Consider the following 12,955-nt stretch of genomic DNA (forward strand, 5'->3'; position numbering starts at 1 on the left):
CTGTGTCTTTAAGCCCAGCGCTCCCCGCCCCTCCTCCTGGCCCGCCCCGCTCCCGCCCTCGCGGTCCCTGCCGCCCTCCCCGCGGAGCGTGGCTGCCGGGCGTGCGCGACGCGCAGAGCAAGTGCCGCTGAGCCCTCCGCATGCTGCTGCCCGGCCCGAGGTGGTAGAGGCGCCCGCGCGCTCTGCCCTCTGCTTCTGGGCCACACTGGGCTCCGGCGCGGGGCCATGTCGCTGGTGACTGGCAGCAGCGAACCGGCCGGCGGCGCCGGCGGCGGCAGTGGCGGCGGCGCGCGGGTTTTCTTCCAGAGTCCCCGGGGTGGCGCCGGTGGCAGCCCGGGATCCAGCAGCGGCTCCGGCTCCTCCCGGGAGGACTCGGCGCCCCTGGCCTCGGCCGCTGCTGCTGGGCAAATTAAGGAGCAGCAGCAGCAGCAGAGGCGGCACCAGCAGGGAAAAGTGACAGTGAAATACGACCGCAAGGAGCTTCGCAAGCGGCTGGTGCTGGAGGAGTGGATCGTGGAGCAGCTAGGTCAGCTGTACGGCTGCGAGGTACCTGGGCGCTGGGCCGGGAGGGTCGGGACTACGCTCGCCCTCCGCGCCCGTACGAGAATCCACCGGGACCCCGCGCCCCGCGTGCGCACCGCTCTGACTCCCTCGGGCACCGAGCGCCTGGAGTGAGGCGCGGCGTGTGCTTTCTCCCCGTGGTGCCCAGTGACACCGGTTGTAGCGGCTTGGACTCGCTGCTGCTTGGGTTCAATTGCCCCGGTGCAGGGGAACTGGGAGCCCCTTAATGGCTGGGGGCTGGTTTGGTCCAGAGAAGGGCTTTGTTTGGGAACGCCCGGTCACTTCTCGGCTTCTGGCAGCTATGACCAAGTGGGTTTCCCAGCGGCCCCGTCCAGTTGTGTCCCAGGCACCGACGGGAGACGGCAGCGAACAGCGCTTACTGCAGGGCTCCGGGTTTTGGAAAGAAGGAGTAGGGAAGGGGCTCAGTGGAAAGGAGAGGTTCTGGGAATCTCACGAATCCCTTCGTTTCTAGAATCAACTTCAAAATCACGAGATGATCCATTTTCCCTTTTCCAGCCAGCCCCTACTCCAGTGCCCATCGCTCGTCCCTGCATTTCCAAGGCTGGATATGTCGGACTTGGTTACATCAGTTCTCTCTCCAAGCGCAGCTATCCACGTAGATGGCACAAAAGGAGCCTTGGGCTTCCTCCCAGAGTGCCTGGGTGGGAGGCAGGCAGCCCTGCGGGCGGTGCTCGGCGCCAACCAGACCGCCCACAGTTCCAGGTCAGGGTTCTAGGCAGCTCGGACTGCCGTGGACACATTCCGTGGAGGGAGATCTGTGAAGAACAAGCTGCCACAAACATGCTGGGAAAATGAGGCGAAACAGTCTCCCAAGGGAGTCTTTAATAACAGCACTTGTAATTGAGCTGCACGCTCCACTCTTCTCAAGGGGTGGAGTTTAGAAAGGCTGGAAGCAAGAAGAGGGATTCATGAAGAAGGATGTGGCTTTTTGGTGAAAGCTAGGTTTATTTTCCTGCTACTGATGGCTGCTCAGCAAGATGAAAGCCACAGGAACGCACTGGCTTTCCCTAAACCTGGTTCTAGGCGTTGGGTATTTCACACGTTTTATAGCCTGTTGTGAATATGGATCTGGCTGAATGGTCTCATTGCAAAGGGAAAATGTATTCTCATTGCTGACTACTGATGAATGATTATGATACAGTGAAACCTGGCTGTATGACTAATGAGCTTGTAAGAGTGTTTCTCCAGTTCGCTCTCACAAAAAGCCAATTTAATTGCATAAGTAAAAGCTGGCAGAAAAATAGGAAGTGTTCATGGGATTTTTATAGGAAGTTGGCAAAACTCTGTGAGAACTCAGTTATATTTGATTTAGACAGGATTACTGTTGGGTGAATGGATGTGTTCTGTCTTGCTTCTATAGACTTCACATAATTTTTCTTTATTTTTTGATGATCTTTATACTCCATTTTGGGTTTGGAGAAGATCTGAGTTAATAGAAAAGCTATTGTTGAAATCAACAGTACACCAGCCTTATTCATTTAATGGGACACCAATAAGAAGTAGCTTGGGAAACTGGACATGATGGTACCCACTTAGTGAGGTGGCAAATGACATTTTCTAAGAATTCTTTAGAGTAATGGGGAGGGGGTGGAGGTTTGAATGTTCACTATGTTGAACACAAGGGATTAGGGTGAATGTGACCTTGAATCTTTCCCATGTACTTGGCTTCTCCAGTTATAGACCTTCAAGTCAAGGCAAAGACAGCCATATGTTTGAGAGAGAGACTGTGTTAAAGTCACACAAGATGCTGTATGCTGCCTGCTTGCTATTAACATATGGCAGGTATTTCTTCTCAAGTTGTCTGTTCAGTCCCTGTGCCTTGCTGCAAGTTTGTAATTACTGTGCTGGTGTGATGACCTCTGTTTAGTACTAGAGAAATGGAAGGACTAGTAGGGAACCAAGGAAAGGACATCCCTTCCCTTTTGTTTCTCTGCTGATAGAGTTCTGCTTCCATCCTGTCTTCTTGCCTGTTGGATTTGTCTTCCCGATTCTTTCTTGTTGAGTTGGAGTAGTTGTGAAACACTTTTTTAATTCACAAGGACCTGTACTGAGCAGGGCAGTGATTCCATGACTTGATCTTTTCAGAATGGAAAATTATTCCCTTTTGGAGTGGCTAAAAGCAAGTGTTTGCATTGAGAAATGAATGGGGAAGAAGAAAGGCACAAACTCACCTGGCTGAGTGAGGTCTTGTCTAGAAGTCTGTGGAGGCCAACTTTGGAAGATAGCATGATAGACCACATTTGTGAGATGTGAATTATGTGTCAGGTGCTGTTGTGGCACTGTGGGTGTATCATTTCCTTCATCTTCCCAACAACCCCACAAAGAGGGTCCTCTTATTGTTCTGATATTACCAGTGCAGACATTAGCACTGAGCGAGTGGCTTATGGTGGAGCTCTGAATCCAGGCAGTGTGTCCCTACCTCCACACTCTGACTACCAGGCTGCCTGTAGTTTTGCAAGTTTCCTTACAAGGGAACTAATGGAGGCTCACACCAGATCTGTCTCAGTTCTTGAAGCTTACAGATGAAGCCAACAGGCAGCTAGAATTTGTGCTGTCCATCCACCTCGACAACTGCATCTTCATAATGAAGGTTGGAATTTTGAGTTCTTGTACTTCCAAGACCTTTGAGTTAAAATGCAATTGGGAGAGCCTTTGGGTTCTCTTCCCTTGGTACAATTCCACCTGGTGAGGGATGTTACAGCCTTGGGTGTGGCCAATTGTAGTACACGAATTCCACCTGGCAATGGGCATCATTTTCATGGGCACGGCCAGTTGTGGTACACGAGACCCACCTGGTGAAAGATGTAGTGTCTATGGGCATGGCCAATCATGGTACATGTTTTCTGTTGCTCACATCAGATCAGATCAGACTGGGGAGATGCTTGCTCATCCCTGGCTGCTTGGCATTTGATGAGTGGCCCCATTTGAGCCCAGCAGGTCTTCAGGAAGATGGAGTGTATATGCCAGTGTGCTAAGGGGGCTGGTTTTTAGATTTTATCTCCACTTCAGGAATTGGAAGGATTTGGAAGATAAGGGGCTGGCACTAAGGTATAGGATAAGCCACTACCTGTGCTGCTGACATTCCGTATGGATGCTGGTTCAAGTCCTGGGTGTTCCACTTCCAACCCAACTCCTGCTAATGTGCCTGGGAAAGCAGCAGAAGGTGTCCCTTATGCCCCTGCATCCATTGGGAGAAAATGCTCCAGGATCCTGGCTTTGGACAAGCCGAGCTCCAGCCACTGCAGCCATTTGTGGAATGATTCAGTGGATGGAAGAGTTCTTTCTGTCTCTCCTGTCTCTATCTGTAAATGATTGAAGTAAATGATACAAAGTTTTTAAAGAGAATTGGAGAACAACACAAAAGTGAAACGATTAGCAGAGGGACATAATCTATTGTTAGCTAAATGAAAGCACACACTTGAGAGTGTGAGGAGTATTCCAGGATGATCTGTGCGCAGCAGCATTGGGGCCATTCCTTCATGTGATCTAGAACACATATGGATGGTGTCTGGGGCAAGGTTTAATTGAATATTCATGGAGAGTGGTGCAAGGATTGAGAACTGCTCATTGCCTTGTCCTTTTTTGGAAGTGTTGGAAGCATGATGACTTCAGGTGTGTTATGGGCGTAGGAGTGCCAGTCATGGCAACTTTGATGTAATATTACAGTTAGGCTGTTGGTCATCATGGAAGCTGGGGGCAAGAGCAGCCATGCAGCACCCTTTCTCCTAGTGATAGTTCCACATGGAGGTTTTGTAGAACCTGTGGTTTTGCACAGTATGAAAAAGGTGATGGTGTTTATGGGAGGGGAGTTGGCTGGAATAAGCGGAGTTGTAGGAGGGGCAGAAGACTTCAGCTCTTGCCAGGTAACTGCTTGCCTGTATCAGCAATGGCCACTCTTCTGCAAGAGGCTAAGTGGCACTGGTAAATATCACGTTGTAAAGCGTCTGTACATGTTCCAATTAGATTTGAAAATGATTAGCTCTATGTTTGTGTTCTTTTCCCTTTCAGCTTCTCATGGGAAAGCTTGTTCAGGTAATGCAGTTTTCACCTTTTCATCTAGGAACCTGGCTCTAATGGAACAGTTGGGTTAAATCGACACTGACATTCTGGCTGTTTTAAAACATTTCCATGCCTCTTCCTCACCCTAATAGCTTTTCAGAGAGTTTGATATCTGGCATTGTGTTGATTCTGACAAGTGTTGCAAGATGACTTCCTGGATAAGCCATATTAATTGTTTTCAATCTTGCCCAAAATCAAGATAGCATCTGGGGGCCGGCATGGTAGCCTAGTGACTAAAGTCCTTGCCTTACATGGCCAGATCCCAAATGAGCACCAGTTCATGTCCCAGCTGCTCCACTTCCCATCCAGCTCCCTGCTTGTGGCCTGGGCAAGCAGTTGAGGATGGCGCAAAGCCTTAGGATCCTATACCCATGTGGGAGTCCTGGAAGAAGTTCCTGGCTCCTAGCTTTGGATTGGCTGAGCTCTGGCCGTTGTGGCCACTTGGGACGTGAACTAGTAGATGAAAGGTCTTTCTTTCTGTCTCTCCTTCTCTATAAATCTGACTTTCCAATAAAAATAAACAAATCTTAAAAAAAAAAAGATAACCTCTGTACTTCCAGGTTTGCCATTTGGTTTGCTTTGGAAACAAAAGCATATTGCTAGGCATACATTATCAAAATGTCAGTGGTAGTCCACACTTAAACTGACTTGCTATGTTTTCCTGACTGCCTGTCCAGTGAGGCAGTCTTCCCATTTGGTGCAGGTGTCTGTTGTATAAAAAGTGGCTTCTGGCTTATTTAGCCTGTGCCTCTTCCCTAAGTCCTCAGTATCTCCGTTCCGTAAGGCAGTGGTTTGTGAGAGTTTCTGATGGTGACACAGAAGGAGAGCCCTTGAGGATTGCTGCCTGGGACATACATAGAAACGTGGATGCTGTATAGATAGGTGCATGAGCTTCCCCTTAATGTTCCTATGAGAAATTCAGTAGTGATCTACAGTATGAATTCATTGCTGTGCACAACAACATTCTACTCTTACTTGCTCTTCCAGAGTGCTGGTTGTGATTCTCTGAATTGATTTCATAACACGTTTATGAGTTATGACCTGCAATTTAGAAAAATACTAAGAGGGAAGAGCCCAAGCATATGTAGCAGAATTAGCTGTCATCGACTGGGTATTTTGCACCAAAGGACTTCAGAAGGGCTGTAAAAAATGTAATTAAAATATAAGCTTACCTTGGTGGAAAAAAAAAGAAATATGTGTATAGTTTTTTCTTCTTCTTTTTTAAAGATTTATTTTTATTAGACAGTCAGATATACAGAGAGGAGGAGGAAGATCTTCCGTCCAATGGTTCACTCTCCAACGGGCTGCAACGGCCAGAGCTGAGCCAATCCGAAGCCAGGTAACCTTAGCCTCTTCTGGGTCTCCCATATGAGTGTGGAATCCCAAGGCTTTGGGCCTTCTTTGACTGCTTTACCAAGCCATAGGCAGAGGGCTTGATGGGAAGTGGGGCCACCGGAATTAGAACCAACGTCCATATGGGATCCTGGCATGTGTGAGGTGAGGACTTTAGCTGCTGGCTAGGTTATTGCGCTGGGCCCTGTGTATAGCTTTTTTTTCTAAAGGAGATTTATTTATTTTTACTTGAAGAGCAGAATTGTAACAACAGAAGAAGAGACAGAAAGAGCTCGTTCCCTCACTGGTTTGCTCCCCAAATAGCCACAATTACCAGAGCTGGGCTGATCTGAAGCTAGGAGCCAGGAACTCCCTCTGGGTCTTTCACATGCATGCCAGGACCCAAGCACCCAGGGTGTCCTCCACTGTTCTCCCATGTAAGTAGCAGGGAGCTGAATCAGAAATAGAACAACCAGGACTTGAACTAACATCCACGTGGGGTGCCAGCATGACAGGTGGAGGTTTAACTTGCTGTGCCATGGCACTGGTCCCCATATGTGTATTTTAATACTATACGTTTTTTATGAACCTTTGACTATGTTGTTCACAGGGACACTGTTGTTGCTTTAGTTCTTGGACCTGGGAGAGGTCCCTAATTTTAAGTTCATGTCCTTGGTTTGGATACAGTTTCCCATGTTAAGGCTTCCAAAAAGCCTGCTTTGCCACCCCGTCATGACCTCAACTGGAAAGTAGGAACTGCTACTGCTGAGTATCCAGTAGTCTGTCATTTTGGGGATACCCATGTGTTTGGATATTTAACAACAGATTTTTAAACAAAACTGCTCTTTAAAAAAAGCTCCACAAATTCAGCCTGCAAAGAACCAAGGAATACATTAAGTATGCTAAAATCTGCGGAGGAAAGAATTCTAAACTGCCGAAAGAAGAAAATGTGTCAAACGCACATGAATCACTGGAACAGCGATTAGGGTGGTTTGAAGTGGGAAAGTGGTTAAGAATCTGAGCTTTGAGCCTGGATTTATACAGTGGCCCTAATACTTAGCAGGTGTTTCAGATTAGGCCATTTCCTTAGCTTCTCTGGGCTTCACTTCATTCATGTGTGTGTAAGCATCCTGGGACCTTGTGGCATGATGTAGGTGTTTGGCAGAGTGGTTTTGATAGCGTTTTAGATGCCCATGTCCCATACAGGAGTGCCTAGGTTAGAGTCCTAGCACCATTTCAAATTCCAGCCTCTTGCTAATACAGATCCTTGGAGGCAGCAGGCATCAATAGTTAGGTCTGTGCCGCTTACACAGGAGACCAGGATTGCACTGCTTGAGCCTAGCCCAGCACCAGCTCTTGCAGTTTTTTGGGAAGTTAACCAGTGGATGGAAGAACTCTGTGTGGTTGCCTTTCCAATAGAAGCAGATACTAATCGGAGAACTAACTGGTAAGCTCTGACCTCCAGTACCTAGAGTGGACTGCACATGTGCTCAGTGTGAATGGAGCCATAATTGACCATTCACTTCCACGATGTCAGCAGAGAGAAGGAGAGATACGAAACAAGGTCTTCACCTCTCCTGAGTGCTAGAATTTGGGAAAGGTTGTGTGGGCCCTTGAGACCAGAGCTGTTGGTAAGTATTGGAAAGTGAATGTGGAAAGTGAATGTGGGAAAATTACAAATGCTCTAAAGTATGCCTGTTTTTCGTAGTCTTTAACATCGCAGATGTTTAGATGGATTTTCATATGTGTGTTGAAAAGTGATACCTTCACAATTTGAAGACAGAAGCTGTGTTAATTTCCTTGACATTTACTTTCTAGTCTTCAGACATTGAGTGTTTGTTGGAATGGAATCTTCAGAAAATGTCTAAAAATTCATTGATATATTAGTAGTTGGTGGTGTTGCCTTATCAAAGACATGGCTAGAAAAAAAATGGCTACATAATTATTCTCTTATGCCAGCGCTTATCTGGTTCAACCCTATACCTGGCTTTTCAGAACACCTCCAGCTGGTGTCCTGACTGCTTCACCTGTCCTGCCCAGCTCCATGCCTTGTCCAGGTCCTCACTTCCTGTCACTGTGTTCCTTTCTTGGCTATATTGCTTACCTTCTTCATTCCTGTCTTCCCTGACAATTCGACATGCACATAAGTTGAAGATTTTCTCTTCTGCTCCAAACCCACTACCAGGAGCAGGCTAAGCAGTGTGGAGTGCCTGCGTTCCATGTTGAAGTTGCTTGGGTTGGCATCCCACCACTGTACTTTTGATCTAACGTTCTGTTAATGTGCCTGGGAGGCAGAAAAGGTGGTTCAAGTACTCAGCTTCCTGCTGCTCACATGAGTGACCTGAATGGAGTTTCTGGTTTCTGGCTTAAGCCTGGCCCAGTCTGGGCTATTGTGGGCATGTTTGGGAATGAACCAGTAGATCCTCTCTCTCTCTCTCTCTCTCTCTCTCTCTTTCTCTCTCTCTCTCTCTCTTTGTGTGTGTGTGTCCCTGCTTCTCTGTTGATTTGCCTTTAAAATAAGTAAGGTTTTTTTTAATAAATAAATAAGTTTTATAAATAAAATAAGTAAGTTTTAAAAAACAAACAACAAAATAAAGCTTCCTCTTCCTCTCTGCAGGGTCCCCTGGCTACCACCCTATTCTCCATCCCTTACTGTTTTCCCCACAGGTCTTTGTCCTACTTGCATAGTTTGAACTCTGTAATTCACATCATGTTATGTCATTCATGTTTTATTTTACTTGTTGGAAAGTACACCTCCTTTCATTGTCTTAATTGGACCACAGGAGAATGAGCTCAGAGCCAGTGTTTCCCAGGTCCGTCTTTGGCCCCTGCTCTGCATGCTTTCTTTGCCTTCCTGGATGTCCTTCCTGGGTGCTGTCACTCTTCTCTGGGTGTCAGTTGCCGTCCCTGTGCTGACATCTCCGAAGTCGGTATTTTTAGCTCCAGGCTGTCTCCTTAGTGCCAAGCGTATTCAGGCAGCGTTGAAATGGACACCTCCACTTAGCTACCCCAGGGGCACCTCGCTGTCAACTGGACTGTGAGTTCCTTGCTTTCTCTTGGCTCTCTGCGTGGCAGCCACTCCCGGCTACAGTTGCTCCAGCAAAAGCTTCCATGGCATCCTTATCTCTTGCCCGCCACACCCAGTAACCTCTGAATCTTGCTGGTGCTTGTTCTTCCCTGCAGTCTGACTCTGGCTTCTCAGGCCCATGGCTTTGGCCAGCACCTTGTCACTGCTTTCTGTGTTAGAGCAGTGGCTGCTTGAGCCAAGTTTCACTGGAATGACTAGTATTGGTGTCCTCTACTATTGCTCCTGTCAGCCCTGCAGCTTCTGCCACTGCCACAGCTCCCGTACCAGGGCCGGATGGCTGACACATCTTCTCATGTGCCCTTTGAAGGGAGCGGAATTGTTTTGTTTTATAGGGGAAGAAATTGAGATCAGTGAAGTTCCTTCTTGTTTTTGTCCACAGTCACACAGATTCCCCAAATCACTGAGCTATCATGTGCCGGCTGCTGCGGCAGCTACACTTAATAAGCTCTTACTGCACACCGTATGCTTTGTGAGTTACCTGGCGTGGCCCTGCAAGGTGGTAATGACTTGGTTTACGACTCTGGTGTTTGAGTTGAGACCTCCTTTTGTTTTCACTTCCAGCTTCTTCTCCCCATGGGTCTTTAGGAAAGCCACTGTCCATGCCACCACCTGTATTTTCTCAAACTTAACAGAGTCTTATTATCCCTCAGCCTCTGCCCCAGCTATGGGAGGGAGCACAAACACCTTGGCAGGTGGCCTGGGGCTGTGCTCTGCCACATCTCTAGGTGTGATTGTCCTCTCCCTACTCCTTCGGTTCTCAGTTGAGCTCCTATACATGTCATCAGGAGCCCCTCTTGCCAGCACCATATCACCACCTCTGCTGTCTACCTCTTACCTGTTTTCCTAGGTGGCATAGGGCGGGATCTCCTCTGGAACGCCTTTCTGTTCTGTCCCTTGTCATCAATCTGACCCACCAGCCTTTTTGCCGTCCTTTCCCCTGTCCTCCCAACAGCAGAATCTTGTGTATCTTTGCTGCCCTGGTGACCATCACACACTTGGCTGCACCCACGTGTTCCTGCTGTGGACTGAATGGTTTTCATCTGTCCCCTAGTCCCTGTTCCTAGGTCAAAACTCTAACCTTCCAGGTGATGATTTGGAGCAAGGCTTCGGGGAAGTGATCTGCGTTAGATAGGGTCGGGAATATGGAGACTCTGTGATGGGATTGCTAACCTTCTAAGATGATGAAGAGGCCAGAGCTTCCTCAGCTGTAGGGAGATACAGCAGGAAGACTACCCCCTGTACATCAAGGAGAGTGCTGGTGCCAGAACTTGACCCTGATCTGGTTGGCTCTCTGAACTTGCACTTCTAACCTATGAGTAGTGGATGCTGGTCTGTGGTGTTCTTCTATAGCAACCCTGCTAGACAAGGTGGTCCTTTACCTATCAAGAGAATAAGGCAGAGACTGACCATGATGGACAGTGAGTGGACCAGAAGGTTTGCAGATGTGCAGTTCAGAAATGCTGAGCTGTGTTGGTGTAATCTGGCTCTGCCTGTTTTGGAACCTTGCCCCCTCACTTGTGGATTTCAAGTTGCATTGCTTTTCTGTGCTCAGAAGGTGCAATTCTGCAGTCCTTGGAACCTGCAGTAAATATGTATAGAATAAGTCAGGAATGCGGAGATGCTAAAAGTCTTCCCAGGAAGGAGCTGCAGGTCCCTGTGATTTTTGTCATTCTGAGTTTTCAGCAGGTACATGAATTCTAGTTTATGTAGCCAGGAATTGGCTCACTGCTTTGGGAGTGGAAATGTTGGCATGTGCTTGGAAGTGATCAGTGTTTTCCACTTGTAGATGAGTTGCAGAGTGACAGGTTCGCACACGTCCTAGTAGAATGGGGAGTGAGAGCCCAGGCTCCCGCCTCTGCTTTAAAGTCCAGGACTATGCATTCTCACTAGGGTTTTCTTGGTCAGCACTGACATTGTGGAGATCTCTTCCCCGGTGTAAAAGCTCGGATAAAAAAAGGAGACCATATGTGGACTAGTTGCTAAAGCTTCACTTTAGAGTTGAGGCTACGTGATCAAACAGGGACTTGTCCTGTGTGAAAGACTCCTTATTAGGGCAGGCTGCAAGGAACTGTGGAGGGTAGGAAAGATCGCCCATTCACACGATAGATAGTGACAGAAGGGAGAGAAGAAGACATCATCATTTTGAACTGTGCCAGGGCCTGAAGGAGTCTCTGTGATTGAAAGCTCTTTGAGGACAGAGCTCCACATGGAGCTCTTCACGAAGTTTGGAAAATCTCTGTTGTGAACAAAGTATGCTTAGATTTCAAAAAAACTTTGCATCTACATAAGCTCTTTTTTTAAAAAAAAGTCGTTTTCACGAAGCTCTGGGAAGTGCCTTTTCTCATGTCTTGTTCGTGGTTCTGTCAGTCATGTTATCTGTGTTCTGTTACCCAAAGTGAGGACAGGATCGGTTCACTGATGCTATCCTGTCAGTGGTTAGAAACCATTGTCCTTCCTTTTCACTGCAAGTCAGTTCTAGAGAGAAAGTCATCCTTCGCTTGCTGAACCTGGGGGCTGAGAATGGCAGGGCAGGATGGATGGTAAGCTGGGGGAGCCATCTTGGCATCTCTGTGGTCAGGTGCCCTGGCTGTTCCCCGTGGGAAGCAGTGGGAAGGGCCCTCGCCCCATGAACGTGCTCTCACTGGGGCTGCTGCTTCCCCGCTGGGTCTCCTTGGCCAGTCCCTTTCCTCTCAGGCCTCTGTCCACTGGTGTTTCTTCCTCATCTGAACAAACATGGGGAGGTTTGGGACTTTGCAGTCACACACATTAGAGATTTTGTGATGCAGTCGGCACAACAGAGAGAGAGGGAGATTTGTTTCTGAGAGTGATGCTGAAAGCAACAGTTCAAGTGCCTTTCCAGGCAAACCCAAGATGAGAAAGAGACTGGTGCTTCAGAGGGGTGTGTAGTTCACACAGCCTGCTTCTTGCAGCTAGAGTCAAAGTGTGGATACTCTCTGCAGGGTGAGATGTTTTATGGGGTGTTGTTCCTCTAGGTCCCAGGAAAGTAAAATTAGTTGGAGAAGCTTTTTTTTTTTTTTTTTTTTTTAAATCATCTTTTCCCCTCTACAAGCTGTCCCTGATTGTTGGCCTAAATTTAACTCTGACAGTACTGATACTCATAGTCACTTGTCTGCTACGTCTTCTGTATTTAATTGGACTAACCTTTAAGAAAATCTGGCAATATCTAACTTTGTTGTTGGCCTGTAACTTTTGATATTGGCTGCTGGGTGGGGGTACCAGGGGGCTTTTTGCTTTTAATGATCCTTTGTCTTAGCTGCCCCTGTGGGCTGATGGTATTGTCTAATTTGAGGAAGGTTTGTGTCCAAGCATAAAATGAGTATCAGATGGGGAGGATCATAGTGAGCTTATGGAATAAAATTAAGAAAGGCAAAACACAAATTAGCCTGAATAAAAGCATGAATAAATCCATATTAAACAAATTAATTTTTGCTGGGGAATTTGTTCCTGGAATGTTACTTTATAATTAGTTTCAGAGCTAACATGACAGACTAACAAAAATTCTAAAAGATATTTTATAGATAGTACTGATAGGAAGTGGAAAGCAGGATTTATTGTTTTTATTACACTTATTTGATACAGAAGAAGAATCATAAGACCTTCTTAGATAATTCCATTCAACTTATGCAGCCACTATGAACAGGAGCTACTTCAGTAGTTATTTAAGATAAGGAAATGGGGGCTGATGGGCTAGAGTAGGAAAAGCTTCCACCTGTTATCTTGGGTGGGGTTGCATCTGGGCATCTGTTTTTGTCCTAGGTGCCCCACTTCTGGACTAGCTCCCTGCCGATGTGCCTGGACCCCTGTGCCCACATGGAAGACCTGGCAGAATGTCCTGGCCCAACCTCCATCATTGTAGCCATTTGGGGAGGAAAC

General features: G+C 47.3%; 1 protein-coding gene across 1 annotated transcript in view; it reads left to right on the plus strand.

The window, feature by feature from the left end:
- Positions 1–225: 225 nt before the first annotated feature.
- Positions 226–12,955, plus strand: part of PPP1R14C (protein phosphatase 1 regulatory inhibitor subunit 14C) — an 86,220-nt gene continuing 73,490 nt past the window's right edge. Inside the window, exon 1 of the mRNA XM_040965355.1 lies at positions 226–546. Coding sequence (XP_040821289.1) covers positions 226–546 — 321 coding nt within the window. The remainder of the gene's footprint in view (positions 547–12,955) is intronic.

This window comes from Ochotona curzoniae, unplaced genomic scaffold (genome assembly GCF_017591425.1).
Source record: "Ochotona curzoniae isolate NIBS_2020 unplaced genomic scaffold, NIBS_Ocur_1.0 scaffold_3890, whole genome shotgun sequence".
Lineage (NCBI taxonomy): Eukaryota > Metazoa > Chordata > Mammalia > Lagomorpha > Ochotonidae > Ochotona > Ochotona curzoniae.